The 19,180-nt window shown below is 43.8% G+C and overlaps 7 protein-coding genes across 7 annotated transcripts; 4 read left to right on the forward strand and 3 right to left on the reverse strand.

Annotated features, from left to right (window-relative positions):
* Nucleotides 1–813: 813 nt before the first annotated feature.
* AK88_01352 (uncharacterized protein) lies at nt 814–2,181 on the forward strand (the record flags this gene model as incomplete). Its single annotated transcript, XM_012478987.1, has 1 exon — nt 814–2,181. The coding sequence occupies one exon, from the start codon at nt 814–816 to the stop codon at nt 2,179–2,181; it is 1,368 nt and encodes a 455-aa protein (XP_012334410.1).
* A 170-nt stretch (nt 2,182–2,351) lies between these two features.
* AK88_01353 (uncharacterized protein) lies at nt 2,352–3,015 on the reverse strand (the record flags this gene model as incomplete). Its single annotated transcript, XM_012478988.1, has 3 exons — nt 2,352–2,604; nt 2,754–2,850; nt 2,967–3,015. The coding sequence occupies 3 exons, from the start codon at nt 3,013–3,015 to the stop codon at nt 2,352–2,354; spliced, it is 399 nt and encodes a 132-aa protein (XP_012334411.1).
* Nucleotides 3,016–5,240: 2,225 nt separating this feature from the next.
* Nucleotides 5,241–7,196, forward strand: AK88_01354 (uncharacterized protein; the record flags this gene model as incomplete). Its single annotated transcript, XM_012478989.1, has 1 exon — nt 5,241–7,196. One exon carries the CDS (start codon nt 5,241–5,243, stop codon nt 7,194–7,196), a length of 1,956 nt encoding a protein of 651 aa, XP_012334412.1.
* A 1,372-nt stretch (nt 7,197–8,568) lies between these two features.
* AK88_01355 (uncharacterized protein) lies at nt 8,569–9,826 on the forward strand (the record flags this gene model as incomplete). The annotated part of the gene is made up of 5 exons (XM_012478990.1): nt 8,569–8,662; nt 8,846–8,946; nt 9,104–9,188; nt 9,297–9,525; nt 9,718–9,826. The coding sequence occupies 5 exons, from the start codon at nt 8,569–8,571 to the stop codon at nt 9,824–9,826; spliced, it is 618 nt and encodes a 205-aa protein (XP_012334413.1).
* Nucleotides 9,827–10,153: 327 nt separating this feature from the next.
* Nucleotides 10,154–10,920, reverse strand: AK88_01356 (uncharacterized protein; the record flags this gene model as incomplete). The annotated part of the gene is made up of 3 exons (XM_012478991.1): nt 10,154–10,203; nt 10,318–10,489; nt 10,783–10,920. 3 exons carry the CDS (start codon nt 10,918–10,920, stop codon nt 10,154–10,156), a joined length of 360 nt encoding a protein of 119 aa, XP_012334414.1.
* A 1,952-nt stretch (nt 10,921–12,872) lies between these two features.
* On the forward strand, nt 12,873–16,369 carry AK88_01357 (uncharacterized protein; the record flags this gene model as incomplete). Its single annotated transcript, XM_012478992.1, has 4 exons — nt 12,873–12,893; nt 13,091–15,925; nt 16,066–16,180; nt 16,290–16,369. The coding sequence occupies 4 exons, from the start codon at nt 12,873–12,875 to the stop codon at nt 16,367–16,369; spliced, it is 3,051 nt and encodes a 1,016-aa protein (XP_012334415.1).
* A 419-nt stretch (nt 16,370–16,788) lies between these two features.
* On the reverse strand, nt 16,789–19,128 carry AK88_01358 (uncharacterized protein; the record flags this gene model as incomplete). Its single annotated transcript, XM_012478993.1, has 1 exon — nt 16,789–19,128. The coding sequence occupies one exon, from the start codon at nt 19,126–19,128 to the stop codon at nt 16,789–16,791; it is 2,340 nt and encodes a 779-aa protein (XP_012334416.1).
* Between the last annotated feature and the right edge of the window lie 52 nt (nt 19,129–19,180).

Here is a 19,180-nt window from a genome sequence, read left to right on the forward strand (position 1 = left end):
TTTTTTTTTTTTTTTTTCCCGCACCCGATGAGGGGCTCAGCCGCGTCATCGCGTTGTTGCTGTGTACCGTTTACCGCGTTGCTGCCTTGTCACGCCCCCGCTTCTCCACACTTGCCCATTTGCCACTTTCTCCTCAACCACATTGGAGTGAAAAAGCAGCTTCGACTTGAATATCCCCCCCTTAATAGGCACATATAAAATAATTCTCATTTTTGGCGACACGCCGCATATTTTTTTTTTTTTTGGAGACCCCTGTTGGAATGGCTACAAATAGTGAGAAAAAAAAAATTTTTTCCTTTTCCCTCTGCACGCTTGACATGGAATTATGTTACACGCGCGATGGTATGACTTGCTCAGGTGAAGCAACCGACGAGCTCGTCAATCTGGCTGCTGGTCAACCTGGCTGCTGGTCAACCTGGCTGCTGGCCAATGTGACCTCTTACCAACGCGCGTGAAAGTTCTTCCATTGAGGGAGGGAATAAGTCACAAACAACTGTGCAGTGGCAACCTTTCCCCCGATTGGCCAGTCGGGCAAAGCGAACCCAGTAAGTGGTGCCGCTACGTGCCGCTGCCCATGTGAGAGTAGCTTGCGGAGAGGACACCAATCAACACTGCCTCCGACTTGGCGACGTAGAAAGGTGCAACGCGCAAGGTGTCGCTTACGTGTGGCTGCTAACAAGGTTAATTTCGCATTACCGCTTAAAGGGCGTCGTTCCCACCACCCACTTCTCTTCTCTTCTGTTCTGTTCGCGTCGCGTCGCTACTGACCTGTGCGCGACGCGTCGCTTCGCTTCAATTTGATTGGCCGCCAAAATGAACCCGCCGGACGAGAACGCCATAACGCGGAAGATCAACCAGCTGCGGAAGCAGCGGCAAGAAGGTCCGCCACGGAAGGAGCGCAGCTATGAAGACCTGCTTCAAGAAATGGAGAATTGCGTACGAATGCGCAACGGCTACAAAATAAGTTCCATCCTTAAGTTAACACAATTGCCAATAGACATCCTGGTGTTCGACGAAACAACAGAAATTGAGTTAAGGAAAAAAATAAAAAAAAAAAGTGCTTTAAAAAATTATGAACAGTTAATAATTGATCATTATACTATTATGAAAACACTGTGCAATAGGAATAGCATCAATTGGGACAGCCTCCTCAACATGGGATGTAAATTTTTATCTTCCTTTATCCACATGTACAGTGAGAATTTGTGGGTACTGCCATACCTATTAACGATATGCTCATTTTTGAACACCATAAGTACGTTGGCGGACTCGTACCACACCAGTAACAAAAACGACATATACAATGAAGAGAATGAAGACATAAACGAGAAGAATAAATACACAATAGAAGTATTAAATTCCATTCGAGGGAAAATTGGAATTGTTAAAGGGGATATAGAAAAGCATGGAGGGTTCGTAATTCTCATGTTTCAGTCGATAAAGTTATGTATGAAATTAAACAACATGCAAATAACTACAAGTTTTTTGAAGATAATAAATTCAACTGATATAGGCTACGCATACATACCCAAATCTTTTATCGTTCTGTTTAAATACCAGCTAGGGAAATTATATTTACACAAAATGGATTATGAAAAGGCCGAGAAAGAATTCATTTGGGCATTCTCTAACTCCAGGAAGGGTAAGACAGATTTTAAAAAAAAGTTACTGGAAAGTATTATTTCGATTCGCTTGAACAAAGGACTTTATCCTCCGAAGAAATTATTACAAGATTATGAACTCCATATTTATATGGACATTATATATTCTATTAAGCAGGGGAATATATTCCTTTACAATCGTGTCATGGAGAAAAATTCCAAGTACTTTTTTGACAATGGCTTGAATGAATGTATTGATCAGATTCACTTTGTGGTTAAACGTAACCTCTTGAAAATTGCTGTTGACTGGTGGAATGAAACCAGTAAAGATAATCCCACCAAATTGTACAAGGTACCGATTTGTATATTTCATCACATTTTTAACTGGGCCCAAATCACACAACACCATCACCAATTGGAGACCCTCTGCATTATCACTTCACTCATTCTTTTTAAATACATAAATGCGTACATCGCCTACGATAGTAACATCCTCGTGCTCAGCAAAAACGACCCCTTTCCCTCGCTCTCCAAGTCCCGCATGGGGGCCAGGGGCGCCGTGGACAAGGCCTACGCGTGAGGCGTCTTCCGCCTTCATTTGGTCATTTGCCCAATTTTCACCTGCCCATTTGTCACTTGTCCATTTGCCCATTTTTCACCTGTCCATTTGGCCATTTTTTATGTGCCCATTTGTCACTTGTCCATTTTCTATGTGCCATTTTTTATGTGCCGATTTGCCCATGTTGCCCCTCACGAGACGTACATCTTATAACTAATGAGGTGCTCCAAAATCGAGTTCAACGTCTCGTCGCTGAGTCGAATGAGGGACGGGATGAAGTACCTGGCCTCCTGTACTGTCTTGGGCAGCAGGTTCACCAGCATGGCTATCTCGTACTCGTGTAGCTCCCCTATGCGCTCCAGGTTGGTACGCACGTCCACGATGGAGCTCCTGTTCTTTATCGTCGCGAACTTGTTGGCGTAATCGAACGAGGACTTTATCAACCTGCGGCGTGACATGAAGCGGCGTGATAGGAAGCGGTGTGATAGGAAGCGGTGTGATAGGAAGCGGTGTGATATGAAGCGGTGTGATACATGACGCGCAATGAACCACGCTTGGCTCACACATTTACTCGCGCTACACTCTCCTCTTACGTTTGAGCCTCCTCGTTCCGCTTCGACGTTAACCGCAGCTGGTCTCCCAAGATGAGTTGCAACTCACACAAATTCAGGCACTTGCAGTTCTTGAATTCTGCACAGGGATAGGAAATGCCAAATAGGGTGAGGTTAGTGACGGAAGGACGCATGTGCCACAACGTGCGCAGCGTAATGGAAAACACGCAGCGGATCGCCTTGCCCCTAATATACCTGGTCCCAAGTCCAAGTTTTTTACATCCCCGTGATCGTTACCCGCCATTGTGTAAGGATACAAAAAAAAAAAAAAAAAAAGGCAGCAAAAATGAGCCCCAAAAAAAGGAAAATAAAATTCCAAAGGGGGGGGACAGGGGACAAACTGCTCAACTTATCATTGGTTCCCCCCCCAAGGAGGAGGTAAAGGCGAACTGGCGTCGCTTCAAAATTACAACATGGGGGAATGACATCACGCGAGGCTGTTTTTTTCCTTCTCCATAAATTTTTGTCAAACAGGGAAAAAAAAATTAACGTGATAAGGGATGCGGAGGAAATGGCACAACGTGATGGAAGTAACGCAAGGGAAAAAGGCAGTTGATAAATTTTGATTCACTTAAAAAAGGGGTACCCAAGCTAACTAAACCTCCCATGCACTCGCAAAAAAAAAAAAAAATTAAAAATAAAAAAAAAAAAGAGCGCCATGTTCAACGTCCGCCGTTTTATTATGCCCACTCGCATGTAGAAATTTGTTCCTCTTTTTTTGACTTTTCGGAGACTTATAGGTTTTCATGTATGCTTTTTTGCGTAAGGGGGAGCAAAATTTCGCTGCCTCGGAAAAGTCCGTCTCCCCTGTGCAAAAAAGAAAATGAAGCTAAACTAAACGAAAAGAACCGTGTAGAAGAGCAGAACAGCTGAACAGAACAGGACACAGCACAGTGGCGTGCACCTGGTGTCACTTCTTTACCTCTTTATCTTTCCCTTTTCTCCCCCGCACAAATCAACACAATACTCGGTGCGAAGCGAGGAGTATGGCGCAGCTGGAAGGGAACCCCATGCTGTGAAGTCCTCAAGTGTAATGAGAGGATCTGGCCTCGGTCAAACAGGGTGGAGGCACTCCCCCACCTCGCATATGGTACACCCATCCCGGTTTTAATCGAGTAGGTGAGAGCAAGGTGACCGACGTGGGCTCATTATGCATTGCTGTCACTTGTCCAACAGGGTTGTTCCCTCTTCCCTTCTCATTTGCCAAACTTATTTTCACCCTGATTGGCATTTCAACAAGGGGCTTCAAATCGGTCTACCCCCTACCCCCATTTATATGTTCTCCCTGTTTTTGCTGCATCACCTGGAGGGAGAGCACACAGAACAGGACATGACATTGAAGCATATTTGACTTGGTCTGGGAATTACCCCCCCAGGGGGTGGACATAAAACAGCTATGGGGTGGGGGTTAATCGCTCTTTTCAATACATCAGAGCACACCGCCCATGTGAGATGGAAAAAATGGGCTAAAGAGGAGGGTGTCCCAATTGAGAAGGTCAAGTATGAAGGCGCCGCCCGCCCAACTCTCCCAAGCACACACACACACATATATATACACATATACATTACGCATGTATGTAGTACCCCTAATTGCATATCGCTAAGGCACATACCCCACACCTTTCTTCCAATAAACACGCTGCAAAAATGGATGCCTTTTTTTTTTTTTTTTTTTTTTGTGTCCTTATTAAGTTTGCCTCTCCTATAAGTGGAGAGAAGAAGGGCCATTCACTCATTCTTATGCACTTTAGAAAAAAAAAAAAAAATTACCTCTAAACACGCACAAGGCACGCGGGACATACCGTGAAGAGGGACGAGCAGGGAGCAATTCGCCGGAGGGTTCACCAAAAAAGTGAGCGTTCCAAGCGGCACAAACGCGACATGTGCGACAAGCGCGATAGGCGCGGCGAATGACATACCCCCCCCCTGCGCGCGCCTCTTCTCCCACAGGGAACTCTTTCACAAAGGGGTATTCTCCACCTTTCAGTCCAAGGGGGTCAAATCTGCCAAAATAAATTAACGTCCCAAATGGGGGAGCATATTTGAACAGAAAAAAAAAAAAAAAAATACTTGCCCCCATCCCCTCATCGCGGATTCCAAACAAGTGCACAAATTAGCTTTAGCTTGGAGGAGGGAGACATAACTTCCCCCTCACAAAACGCCGTCGAGGCATATATGCACAGGGAGGGCACCCCCGATAAAAGTGATTGATAAAAAAAAAGAAGCAACAGGGGGAAAGGAAAAGTGGCTCCACTTATATACACGAGGATTTCCCTCATTAACGATTTACACGCAGACGTAGAAGCAGTACACACAGAGCAGACAAGGGCTATGTGTACACTCGCTGTGGCAAGTGAGGGGTCTACGGGGGAAGCTCGATAGGCTGCCTCGGAGATGTGATTGGATCCGCTTCCGCGCCACTTCCGCGCCACTTCCCCACCGCTTCTGCACCGCTTCTCCCCCTCCAAGATGGGGTTCATAAAGGCGGAGGAGTTCATAAACCACTACATGCGCGTGAACAGAGAAATCAAGGAGCTGTCGAGCCGCAAAAACGAGGAGTTCAAGTTCAACATATTTATCTTCTACTATAACGACATAGATTCCATTTGCACGGAACACATTTTACACTTTCACAAAAATGTGAAGAGGGACATAAATATATTCAGTTATGGAATTGAGAAGAAGGAAGACTTGATTAATTTCTTCAAAAAGTATGAAGATGTGTACTCGAAGAATCCCGACTACTACCGAGACTACTTCTATGAGGTGATACTCATTGGCATGTGTTCTCATATGAACACAGATGGGGATGTGTATACCCTGGTTGAAAATTTTTTTACAAATATTATGAACAAGAACTATGTAGGGTACTTGAAATTTTTCGTTATTGATAATAGGAGACCCTACCATGAGATATTTGAAACGAGTGACAAGTGGGACTTGGTGCTGAGCGAAGGAGAGATGATGGACGTCATGGCCATATATAATAGTGCTTCTACGGGCAAGGGCAACGCTAGCGGGGTGGAAGCAACAGGTGAGGAAAGTAATGACGCTACCAATGCCAAAGTAGGAAAAGGAAAAAAAAACGCTCAACAGAAGCTGCATAACTACTATAACATTGTTAAGGAAGAAAACAAATGCATGTGCTTAATGATTTACCCATTTATTCAATGCGTGAGTGAAGACGACTCCTCCGCAATAATATTCATCTCGAGCGTATCCCTAATTTCCTATTTGAAAACGGACGCAGTAACATATGATTATTACAACAAGGAGATAAAAAATTTACATAACGATTCAATGAATATATCCAATGGGCACTTTATCTCATTCGATCGTGAGCGAGGACTGCTACCCATGTTGTCCTTCATGTCTTTAAATGAGTCATTAGAGATTGATGAACGCATATACATATATGATCACAAGAATGTTAAGAACACATTTAACAAAATTAGAACCATGTGTCATATTGAAATAAAAGAGTTCACAGGAAACTTCAGGCAATTAGATTTAAAAAAACAAAATGAAATCCTCATTAAGCTAAAGGCTTTTATAAAAATCATCAAACCAATGAATAGTCTCGCATGGAAACGAAGAACATACGTTCTCTACAACAGTGACAGTTTTTATTTCTTGGTTGTGCTTATCTACATCTACATTAACAGAATCAAAAAAATGGATTCATACTTGTATAATTGCCTCAAGACATCTGATTTTCTCTTCAATATTTTTAAAGACAGACTGAAGCAGTCAGAAATATACGACAAGCTTATTGAGAAACATTTACACAAAAACGCAGCTAGCTATTTAAGTGTTCTAATTAAAAAAATAATGGAGAGTAATAAAAAAAGTATTAACATTACATCTAAATTAAAAATTTTTTTGGACATTTTTCAGACAGCTAAAAATTCTTACACTCATCCATTTGAGTTGAAATTTCTTTCAAATATGTTTTCCTCATTTCAATCCTACTGCAATGATAAGTACAAGACGTACCACCTGGTTGTTTGTCACATTAATGATTCAGATGATACTCTTCTGTATGGGTTTACTCCTCTGAACAAAAGGGATTACTGGCCTTCCGTTTTTTGTAAAATGGCCTACAACAACTCGGAGCAAATTACCTATGACACCGTGGCGGACGTGAACACTCTGCGCATTCGCAAAAATGATTTTAAGTTCATCCTCAGCGAGATAAAGGACGTCTTCCGGAGTGTCCTGCGCTACCAGCACAGGCAGGACCTCGACGCGTCCGACAGCACCGACGCGGAGGAGGAAGAGGAGGAGATGGAGATGGAGATAGACGAAGAGGTGGACGAAAATGCGATGGAAGAAGAAGAGGAAGCAGTGGAGGACAATGCGGTGGAGGAAGAGGACGAGGCGATGGAAGAGGTGTTCGGTGCAGACGAAACGGAGCAGGGATGAGAGTACTTCCCTTCCAAACAGAGAATGCACTTTTCCCCTTTGCACGACTACCGCTTTCCCTCCCGATGCGCTGTGTTTTTTTTTTTTTTTTTTTTTTTTTTTTTTGTAATCCTCGAGTACAACTTCATTCGAGCCGCCCCTAAACTAGTGTGCATTTATTTTGCCACCGCCACCACGACCAGCTCGTCTTTTTTTGTTCCCACACGACGGGGTGATGGTGGTGGTGGCAAAATAAATGCACACGCGTGTGACTTCATCCGTGTCTCACAACTACTTCACAATGAATGGCGAAGCGGACTTAGGTCTGCCTGGTTGTCCATTTATCACTGCCTCCACTTTTTTCCTTTCCCAATTGCTTGCCCCAAATATAAGGGTCATACAGAGCGCTTCACCAGGTACGGTGATTAATTGGGGGGGACACCAAAATCACTGATCAAAAGTTGTTAAAGGCACGTTTGCTGTGTAGCATTTCTATGGGGACTCTCTCTCCCCCAAACAAGTCATCGTACGACTGTGTCATCGCAGCCTCCGTCTATCCTCCTCCTCTCCCTTATCCTTTACACCCACTCAGTTTTTAATAAAAATTTCATTCCGCTTCAAACTTACGCCGTACTTCCAATTTACCTTAAAGTGGAGAACACGCTCCAATTCATCACAATGAGTAAAAATTGAAGCAGCTGATTGTCAAACGGGCATTCCCCTTTTTTTTTTACGCACCAAAAAAGATGTACAAAGGAGCGTACGGGCAAAAAAAAATTAAAAAAATAAAACAAAACACACGGAGCACACGCGAAAAAAAAAAAAGCACTCGTGTGAGATTAGGGAAGCGCCTCCTTTTTTTTTTTCAAGCTCTCATTCACGGGCATAAAACGAATTGAACGAAATGGTAAATGGCTGAACAGGTTAAACCCGTGGCAACAATTTCTCTAAGTGAAAAATATGCGCAAAAAAATGAACGAAAACGACGCCATGACAACTGTTTTAAAAGTGAAACAAAAAAATAAAGCAGTGTAATAAACAACAGTGGGAGCCTCGTCCGCTGATCGATCCATTTGTTCAATAATGACACGTCGTCAATCGAACAATTCACCAAGACGATTCCTTTGCACATGAGGTGGTGGATGAAGGTGAAACTTAAATCAACTTCTATACAAATGCGCAATACGACAACACACAACGCTTGCTATGCCGCATCATTTAAGGAGGCCCTTTATTGTTTATACATACGGCCAACATATACACATCCCTTCCGTTCGATCCCACCCCCTGCTGTGGTATGAGTGACGTAACCTCAGCAAATCACGCATTAGGAGAAAAAAGACTCCCCTCTTTCATGTTATCACACGACGCACAAACACAGCCTTCTCCCTAAATGAATGAAATCCTCAACAGCAATGGAATTATCATTTGTAAAAATATCCCCATTGGTAAAAACAGATTTGAAATAACCGAAATATTTAGCAAATGTAAGGGAAAAGAGAGTGCGCCCATGGGGGAGAATATGGACAACTTTGTTGCCAATAGGGACAGACAGCATGATGTATACCTTTTCCTTTCCTCCCCTTTTTGCTGTTCATATGTTTTCCCCTCTTCGTTTATGTTATAATATTTTTTTTTTTTTTCTTCCCCCTTTGCACACGCGTCGCCAGATGGACCGCTACTCGGGGAAGGCATCCACTTTGGAAAAAAAAACAGCAACATGTTTTACGTAAAATATGTTTACTTCAAGGATGCTATAAAGGCGTACGAGGTTAGTCCCCATCGATGGGGAATGTGCATTGGGCTGGTGTGTGTGTGGGGGGAGGCTTCTCCGCACATGATCGTGAAACAGTTTGACGAGGTGCACACAGTTGGCCACCTTAGCCCATTTACAATACACATTACGTTCGCTGCTTCCCCTTCACCAGAGCCTGAAGGACAACAAGACGGGTGAGTACGACTTCAGGGTATCGTTCAGCAAAAACGACGAGATAAAATATAGGGCGGTGAAAGGTAATTAGGGCGCGGGGAGAGTTTGGGGATTCCCTCTTCGGAGCATTCTGCGTGCCCATATGTGCATGCAGGTGTACACATGCTTCCCTGTGCACCCTGGCCGCGTAGGCAGCAAGAGGGCCGTGGAGGAACTCAAGTACATTTACAAAAACAACGAGCAAATAAAAATAAACGATGACATGACCAACGACATCCTGAACGAAATAAACGAACAGAATACGGAGTTGCTGAAAAAGAAGAAGAAGGAAAAGGAAATGGAAAAGAAAAAGGACAAGTCCTTTATTTTGAATCTCCTCACCAAAATTGACGAGCCTCAGGAAAGCGAGCAAAATATCAGGTGAGGGAGAAGCAACTCCTCATTAAGTTTCACGTGCGGTTTAGCTTCGCGTCAGGGAAGATTATTACCCACTTGGCTCCAATGTTAAAGTCTATACATGCACATATATATATACCTCCGATTGCTCTCCTTTCACAGAGGTACTTTCCTCATCGTTGTCTTCCTCCCCCCCCCTCCCCTCTCTGTGTGCAGGCTAAAGGCAGATCTGAAAAATTACCTCAGCTTGAATTGCCTATGTGCATACAATTTTGATGAAAACAATAAACATGACAATTATTTGACCCCGACTTTTCCGAAGTAATTTCCCGAAATGAATGCGATGGGATATTTTTTTTTTTTTTTTTAAGTAAACGGAGTTTGACGCGTAGAGGTTTTTTTTTTCTTCGCGTGGGTATATTTCTTTGACCAGATTTTGTAAGCACACGTTGGTTGACACATGAATCATGTCAAGTTACTAAAAAAAAAATGGGGAAGCCACGACAGAGCAGCAAAAAAGGCGTAAGACGTAACGCGTAACGCGTAAAGGGGGCAAGCCCGCTAGAAATTGCCAGGTGGATGCATCAAAGGACACTCCCCCCTGCTGTGCCCCATCGCGCAGGTGCACATTTTCGCTAACAAATCTTCCACTTCACTCGCTGAGCAAAACTGTGGGTCTGATCATTTGTCTGCTGATATGCTCTGAGAAGGGGCGCAAAATAGGGGAAAAAAAAAAAACACACAGAGTGTGTGGTGACGCTTCAAAGGGATATATGTAAAAAAAAAAAAAAATGTAAAAGGTGCCGCTTCGCTTACTTATCCACTTGTGCTTCTCCTCCCTGTCCACAGTCACAAACATAATTTTCCTGTTATTGTAACTTATGCTAAACAGGTGCACGTTGGTCAGGCCCAACTCATTTTCCACGAGCTTTATTTTCCGCAGATCTTCCAGGGAGGTCAGCTCGGTGAAATTATTTAGGTACAAGATCTGCAAAGGGGGTATAAGAAAGATGCTATACATGATGGGGCGTCAAAAAAGGACGTCCCCTACGGAGAGCCACACTTATACAAAAAAAACCATACACAGGCACAGCCACGTCTTCCCAACGGATAGCACATTTGTGTCGTCATTTCGGCAAGTGAGTAAAACGAGGGAACTGCATATTACCCACGGACGTAATGAATAGTGTGACCTCTTGGGACACATCACACACACACGCAGTGTGTATGAGGCGCGTATGAGGAGCGTATGCGGGGCTACCCTCCTCAAACCACCCCTACCTCGGTGGGCTTCTCCGCCTGGTAATACTGCGACTTAAAGGAGCAGATAAAATTCTTCGTCAGTATCATGTACCTCTTTCGCAACCGCTTCAAATATTTGGACTGCTTAAAAACCCACCCTTCGTTTACTACTTCCATTTCAACGGGTGTGGGGAACTCACAGTAAGGGGGGGAGCGAATTACGCTACTGCGTGAAGAGGAGCACGGAACAAGCGCAAAATGAGGTTAATGGCTCTCAAAAATGCGCACACGCAAAAGGGGGGAAAACCAATTAGGCTTACAGTTGTCCTCCACTTATAATGTCAAAAGAATAAATAATAATAAATTAGCGGAGCGAACGACAAAAAACGTTAGGCGCCCCAAGGCGGTCACCAACTTTGGGGAGACACAGCGAACGAGGGAAATACTACCCACGAGAAAAAGAAATACAATATTTTTCCTCCCCTGGGTAAGCGGAAAATAGCACACAATGAGCAACAGGCTGTCACCGATTGGTGTTCTGGCTCCTTTAAAAAGGCATTTCAAAAATTTTCCATCACAAAGAGGTAGGAAAAATGGTGTGAATATGACAAAATGACAAAAAAAAAAAATGAACCAACTTTATTCATCACCAAATGTCAACTTAGGAATGTTCTTATATATTACCCTTTTCTTTTCCCATTTTAATCGAGAAGAAAAAAAAAAATAAAATAAATATGACCTCTTCATCCTTTGTACAAACTGCTAAATAAGAATTACACCCTTGGTCGAAGTGTGTACGGTATGCCTCCTAAATGAGGAGGGATTGGTTCAGTTATTCTTGTTCACATATATATGTGCAACAAATCGGGATTGGTGGCACTGCAGGCTCGTGAGAAAGGAAATGCGGATTTTACCTAATGGTGATGTGTTCCTTATTTTTTTTTTTACCTGACTTGTTCAGGCGATTTACACAGGAGAAAGGGGAAAAAGTAAACTGTGCGGAATGATCGGTTGAGTTCGTTGTTAACGTTTACATTTTCGTGGCTTATTCGATCTTTTTTTTATTATTTATTTATTTTTCTCCCATTCGGTTCGCCACTTTACTTTAAGGTAATTGGGGCCCTGAATGGATGCGCACATACAATCATATGGATATACGATTATAGCTGCCTTAGTGCACAGGTAGCCATATGCATGCGCGCGAACGCTCGGCGCAATTTGTGTGCTTATGTGCCGAACGTGCAAATGCGCCTTTACTACTTTTATGTGCACTTGTACACGCGTACGGTAGCACTGTTTTTGACGCCCCCTCCCCCCACTCCATTCTGATTTTAACTCCAACTCAAAAGAATATGCTTGCGTAAAGTTATATTTTTTCACATATGTTTGAAATCATCTTTGCCATCGTCAATATTTCTCCGCATTAGTACTCCCGATCACTTCGAAGCTGAAGCGAAGAAATGGCTCAGCGCAGCGCCAACTGGTAAAGCGCGGATATGCCTGTTGAGCGCGAGCCGAACTGGAAAAGCACCATTTAAAAAAAAGAAGAGAAAAAAAAGAGAAGATAATACAGAATAAAAAGAGAAGGGAAAAAAAGGGGCATAAAAGAAAACCTCCTGAGCGACTGTTCACACAGGGGGCCAACCGATCAGTGCGACGCAGCGCATGTAAATTACTTCCCCTGCTTATTTGTTTCGAAACAGCCAATTTTACATTCCCCCTTTTAAGGCAACATTTTTAAACGCGTGCCGGGGGAGTCAAGCCTGGGCATACTTGCGTACATGCGGAACTACGTATCCCTCCAGAGGAGCGCATACGCGTAAAGGACTCCTTCTACCCCCCTTCACCCTCTGCGGGTACACCCACCATTGTTACAAAAGTCACAGAGAAACGGCTGGACCCGATTCGCCACAAACGTGATTACGCCTAAAGTGCACACTGCCTCACTCTAAACAAACTCTCAGTTGATGTGTGAATGGATATGCAAGCATAGCTGACATTCGGCATTTTTTTTTTTTTTTTGTTTTCGTCTGCGTGAACAGACGTGTACCCTTACACGTGGAGATAATTTTTGTCCCCCGTTTTTTTTTTTTTCCCACTCGCTTGCTTATCGAACAAAAGGACGAACTATGACGGCTGAGGACAAGAAGGTAGACAACTCATGCGAAGGTTTTGTGGCGGCGCGACGGAGAAGGTTTTAACAATGTTGATAAGTGTTCGAGGAGGGAGCCGCTTGCCCATTTTACACTTCATAACGTTACACTTCTTCACATCGTTACACTTCTTCACATCGTTACACTTCTTCACATCGTTACACTTCATATTTTTACCCCACCCCATCGCGCAGGCCGTGTCCATCAAGGTGCCCGTGAAACCCAAGGAAGCAGAGGAGAAAAGGAGAAAGCTCAACAGCCTCAAAATTAAGAATGAAGAATTGAATGAAGAGGAGAAGAAGAAAAAGGAAGAGTTGGAGCTGCTCATCACCAGGCTTCGAGATGAAGATCCGGATGTGGTCAACCTGTCCATCACAATGTTGAACAAGGAAATAATTGACACTAGTGGAATATTGACTTCGTCCCTTTTAGCCCTGAAGGTACTAAAGACCCATTACAATACACTACTCGAAATACATGAACATATGAAATTTGAAGAATGCAAAAAGAAAATGAGTAACATGATAAGTGCCTTGTCCACCACGATAGGGGATGAAAACAACATCGTCAAATATATTATCATGGGGAATAAAAACGATTTAGTAAATTATGGTCATGAGTACATAAAGAATTTAATTAGTAAGCTGTTGGTAGAGTACAAAAATGTAAAAGAGGAGGAATCGTCTCTTTCCGGGTCGGTGGTTACTCCAGGTGGAGCAGGAGGAGCACCGTCGTCCTCTTCCCCTGTGTCTGTTTCCCCCACTGTGGCAGGTAGTAGTAGTAGTGTTGCCCCATCGGGAGCAGCTGGAAGCACACCAAAAGGAGTACACATGATAAACCACATTTACGAACTCGTGAACATCATCGTTCCGTACTGTTTCAATCACAACACAGAATACGAAGCGATTGATTTGTTGATTGAGGTCGACAAAATTAATGACATTCATTTGTATGTGGATGAAAAATCTTGTGAAAGGTCCATCCTCTACCTTCTCAACATAACTCATTACAGTTCTTCTACGGAAGAGTACTACAAACTGATGGATGTGATTTTACACATTTTGAAAAAGCACAAGAGACACGTAGAGTATTTGAAAATTTTACTCAGACTAAACAGGACAGAGAAGATCAAGGATCTCCTTTTTGAATGTGGAGATATGATTACATGTAAGCAAATGGCTTTAATTTGTTCTAGACATTCAATTCATTTGGAGTTCACCCAGGAAGAAATGCTTCAATACCCTCACCTGGACTTGAACCAGCTAGCTAGTCTTTCTTCAGGGGAACATTTATCTTCTATATTTTTGAAACTAGCGAAAGATTTAGATGTAGAAGAACCCAAATTACCAGAAGATGTGTACAAGACATATCTGGAAGAAAAGAGAAATACAAATGTATGGGATTCTGCAAAACAAAATTTATCGTCCTCTTTTGTAAATGCATTTGTCAATGCAGCCTTTTGTAAAGATAAACTAATGACGGTGAATTCGTCTCTGTGGATTTTCAAAAATAAGGATTATGGGTTGATGAGTGCAACTGCATCTATGGGGTTACTGCTCATGTGGAACATAGATGAAGGGTTGTCTCAAATTGACAAATTTCAATACAGTAGTGATCAGTATGTGAAAGCAGGTTCGTTGATGGCCTTCGGGTTAGCTTGTACGAATGTAAAAAGCGAATGTGATCCTGCGTTTGCATTGTTATCTGAACACATAGATGCAGAAAATACCATGGAAAGAATAGGAGCCATATTAGGCTTTGGTTATGCATATGCTGGTTCAGGGAAGGAAAACCTATTAGATGTACTCATGCCACCTCTTGTGGATAATGGATGCATCATCGAGTGTAGTGTATTTGCAGCCGTGTCATTAGGACTTGTCTTTGTGGGTTCACAAAATCGGGAAATTGCAGAATACATTATTGACACTGTTATGGAGAGAGAAAAGGTAAACAACTCTCTCGATCAACCCATAGCAAAATTATATGCAGTTGCTTTAGGTCTTTTGTTCCTTTGTTCAAGAGAAAAATGTGAAGCTACTCTGTCTGCTTTAGAAATCATCAAGCACCCAATTGCGAAATACATGATAATGACTGTAGAAGGTATGGCCTTTGCTGGCTCCAACGATGTGTTGAAGGTTCAAAAAATGTTACAAGTTTTGGTAGAGAAGAGAAACGACAAAAAGGTTAATGTGGATGTGTTTGCAAAGCCAAGTGATCAACAACCCCCTCATGGAGGTAGTAATACTGTTGATGGGAAGGCTCCCCAGGGTGCTGAAGGGAAAGGCCCTGTTTTGGATGGCAAGAGAACCAACCCCACCATAGGTGGTAGTAAAAGCGCCAAGGGTGGTTCAGGTGACGGGAAAGGTAATGCCAATGTAGGTAGTGGCGCAGGAGGAAATAACCACCCCACACAGGTGGAAGACAATTTAGACCAGTGCGTAGCTATACTGAACATTGCCCTTATAGCCTTGACGGACGATATAAGTTCTGAAATGACGACCAGAATTATCGACCATTTTTTACAGTACTCAAATTTGAACCAAAAAAAAGCAGTCCCCTTAGCCCTGGCCTTACTCTTCACATCCTTCCCGAAGCCGAACATTGTAGATATTCTTTCCAAGTTGACTCATGACCAGGATGCAGATGTAGCTTTGCATGCGATCATGTCGTTGGGTTTTGTTGGTGCCGGAACGAACAACTCACGTATAGCTATATTACTGAGACAGCTCTCAACCTTTTATTGCAAGGATGCTAATGCGACCTTCGTTGTTAGACTATCTCAAGGGCTTCTGTATATGGGGAAAGGGCTACTAACTATTAACCCTCTGCATTCGAACCGATCCATCATCAACCACGTAGCGCTGGGTTCTCTCCTCGTCACCATCCATGCGTGTCTCCAACTGAAGACTACCATATTGGGAAAGTACCATTACTTGCTCTACCACCTTGTGCCGTGTATTTACCCACGTATGCTCGTCACCGTGACCGAGGACTTGGAGCCTCTGCCCATCTCGGTGCGCGTAGGCCAGGTTAGTGTCCCGCGATTGCGCCCTATTTTTTGCTTCCACTGTACATATGATCACCTCACCCATTTGTCCGCCCTGCCATTGCACCCTTTTTTTTGCATCCCCTCTACATATGATAATTCTTGTCTCCCCCCCCCGTGCAGGCCGTCGACGTCGTTGGGCAAGCCGGAAAGCCCAAAACAATCACGGGGTTCCAGACCCACGTGACGCCCGTCCTACTCCTGCACACGGACCGAGCGGAGATAGCCACGGAGGAGTGTAAGTGGACTAGTTCTATGTGATGCTGACTTTACCCTTGGCCTTTACAATTGCCTATGTCACTTCCTACACCGTTGCTCGTCACTTTACCGCTACCCCCCCCCCGCAGACATCCCCATCAACGACACTCTCGAAGGAATCGTCATTCTGAAGAAGGACCCCAACTACGTGCCGCCAGCGATCAACTGACCGGGCAAAAAAAAAAAAACATGATAGTCGACCCTTCACGTTAAGGCGGCCCCTCTAGCATGTTCGTCTATATCCTTTGCATTTTTTGCACTGTTCAACATTTCCAATTTTTTTTTTTTTTTTTTTCGCGTGCACATGAACATGCTCATGCACATGAACGATAAGAATGACAGCACCGCAAAGGGTATCGGTTTCGATAATGACAGTAGTCACGACAGTAGTCAAGACAACACGCACGCGCTACCGTGTGACTGAATGGACAAAAAAAAAAAAAAAACATACCAAAAAAAGAAAAGGGAAACGAAAAAAAAAAAGGCGTAACAGGGTGAAGAGCGTGCAGAGTTGACAAAAAGGGGAAACCTGCTAAGGGAAGCCCCCAAACGGGGTTTGGTCTCGCACCACGGTGTGCATATTTGTACTCATTTCCGCATGCTCCCTTGGGAGCCCCTTTTTCGGGAGCGTCCGCGTCCCTTTATGTGGTCCAGTGCTGTCGTCATGCGCTTGGAACGAATGACCCCCGCAGGGTTCAAGTCAATGAGGGAGGTGATAGGGATATCTCTGCTGGGTGTGGAACTGGCTCCAGTACTTCCCCCCCCACTGCCCCTGCTACTTCTAGCTCCTTTGCCTCTTTTCCCCTTCTGGTTGTCCCGAATAATGTCTATCAGGTTGTCGACGGTCTTTCTCTTCCTTTCAATGATAGGAAAAAATTGGTCTAACTTGAGTTGGTAACTTCTGACCTTAACATCGTACTTCTGCACAATAGGGTTCAGGACTTTATATATTTTGTCCTCGGCAATGTTGGTCTCTTGGTGTAAAAACCTGCTAATGTGACTCAGGTTTGGAAAATGCCACTGAAATTTTTCTATGTCTGTACAGACCTTAGGGTACTTGAAGCACTTGTACACTTCCCGGTCAGGAAAATTTTTGGGGAAGATCCAATTAAACTTATAATTTTTATGAGTTTTTAAAAAACGCTGGACTTCCTCGTTGTGGAAATATTTGTCATCCTTGCTGAGGTCTCTAAAAGGGTTCGATACGATCTCCTTTAATTTTTTCAAATCCTCAAATGTGGGGAAAGCTTTAATAATTTCCAAGGCGTTTACTATTCCTACTCCGTGGACTCCAATGGTATAATCACATCCACACAGCAACGACAAGTTTATTAACTCGTCTTGGTACAAACCCAATTTATCTTCTATGAGTTTTCTTTCATATACCTCTACAGTTTTTTTTCGGTTGAAAAAATTTTTAATGACCGTTTTTCCATTGAATACAAGGACATCGGAGTCGTCACTTATGATCGCGTCACAATAATTTTTACAATTCAGGTAGGAACATTGCGCCTCCGCTTCACACGGGGATTGCACATAAGGAATTCCAAACATGTTTAACAAAATTTTAATGTCTTCATTCATTTCTTCATTTATTTCAATGTTGTTTTTTTTTAATTTCTTGTACTCCTTCACCAGCTGCTCGTTTTCTTTATTCGTTTGGTCCAGGTAGGCGTCCAGCGTGCGGCTATCCCGCAGCTGCTCTCTATCATCAGAGGGGCCTTTTCCATCGGCAAATTCGTCGACCAGGATTCCTCCATCGTGGGCTTCACAGCCTACCTCCCCGTCCAGCCCTTCTGCTGCCACCCCGCCCACGCCAAACCCGTCCAACAACACCTTATTGCTCAGCAGGTTCTCCAAGTAACTTTCCTTCCCGACCGTATCTAGGTCCACCTTGTTCAGGAGAATATTATTTATTTTTTCTTTGCTAATAAACCTCCTTACCTTGTCCTTCATCTTTTTTAGCGCCTCGGAGACTTTCTGTTCATCCCCACTGATGGGCTGAGCAGCGTTCGAGTTCTCCATTTCAGCTGCCAACTCGATAGAGGTAGAAAAGGGCATCTCTGAGGACAGGTCTCCATAGGCAGAGGATTCCCCATGAGGAGGACCTTCCCCTTCCACTAAATCATCCTCACTCGAAGAATTATCTGCTAAACTGTGTAGCTTATCATGTAGGGGAGGGGACTCAACCTGTGCGCTTTCTTCCCCACCGATGAGTGGATCCTTGTATGCCTCACACTTTTCTTCCTCATTAATTTTGATTGACACCTGGCTCTGTTCCTCATTACTGCTTAGTTCAATAACGGTCTGTGCGATCTGCACCCCCTTGTTGTGTGTGATTTGCCCTTCCACGTCTTTTTCTCTTTCCCCCTTCTCATCAACACTGCAACTTTCGAAGTCATCTTCACTGCTGTGAAGGCTTGGGACAGAGACCCTATTTTCGTGCATATCAGTCTGTCTCAACAGGGTAATCCCGTCCTCTGCATCTGCTTCTTCCTCCCCAGCTTTTGTTTTCCCCTTGGGGGTGGTGGTTAACTGGGGGGGATGCTCCTCCTTTACGTCCCCGTCCGCGCGCAGGAGATCTTCCCCGAAAATGTCCTCATCGTCCAGCAGCAGGTCCTCCTTAAATTCCTGCTCCATTTTGATGAGGGCCTGTTTTTCGTGCTCCGGTTCGTTATCCTCCCCATGCTTCTCCCGTTTAGGCCTACTTACATCCCTTCTGGCCAGTTCTACTTGCCCATAGGCCTCTATGGAAGTGCGCTGATCGCGGGGTACGCTTCCTTCTTCCTCCCCCTGTGAGAGCCTGTCTCCCACAAACTTGGCATTCATCACAACTCCCTTCTCGTCGTCTTCCTCCCCTTTAATGTACAGCTCCTGGTACTGGTCATTTTCCCCCTCAAAATAGCACTGGTTGAGAATTTCATTCATGTATTTTTTTTTTTTTTTTTTTTTTTTTTTATTCACAATCCTGAATATGTGT

The sequence above is a fragment of the Plasmodium fragile genome, assembly GCF_000956335.1.
Source record: "Plasmodium fragile strain nilgiri unplaced genomic scaffold supercont1.11, whole genome shotgun sequence".
NCBI lineage: Eukaryota > Apicomplexa > Aconoidasida > Haemosporida > Plasmodiidae > Plasmodium > Plasmodium fragile.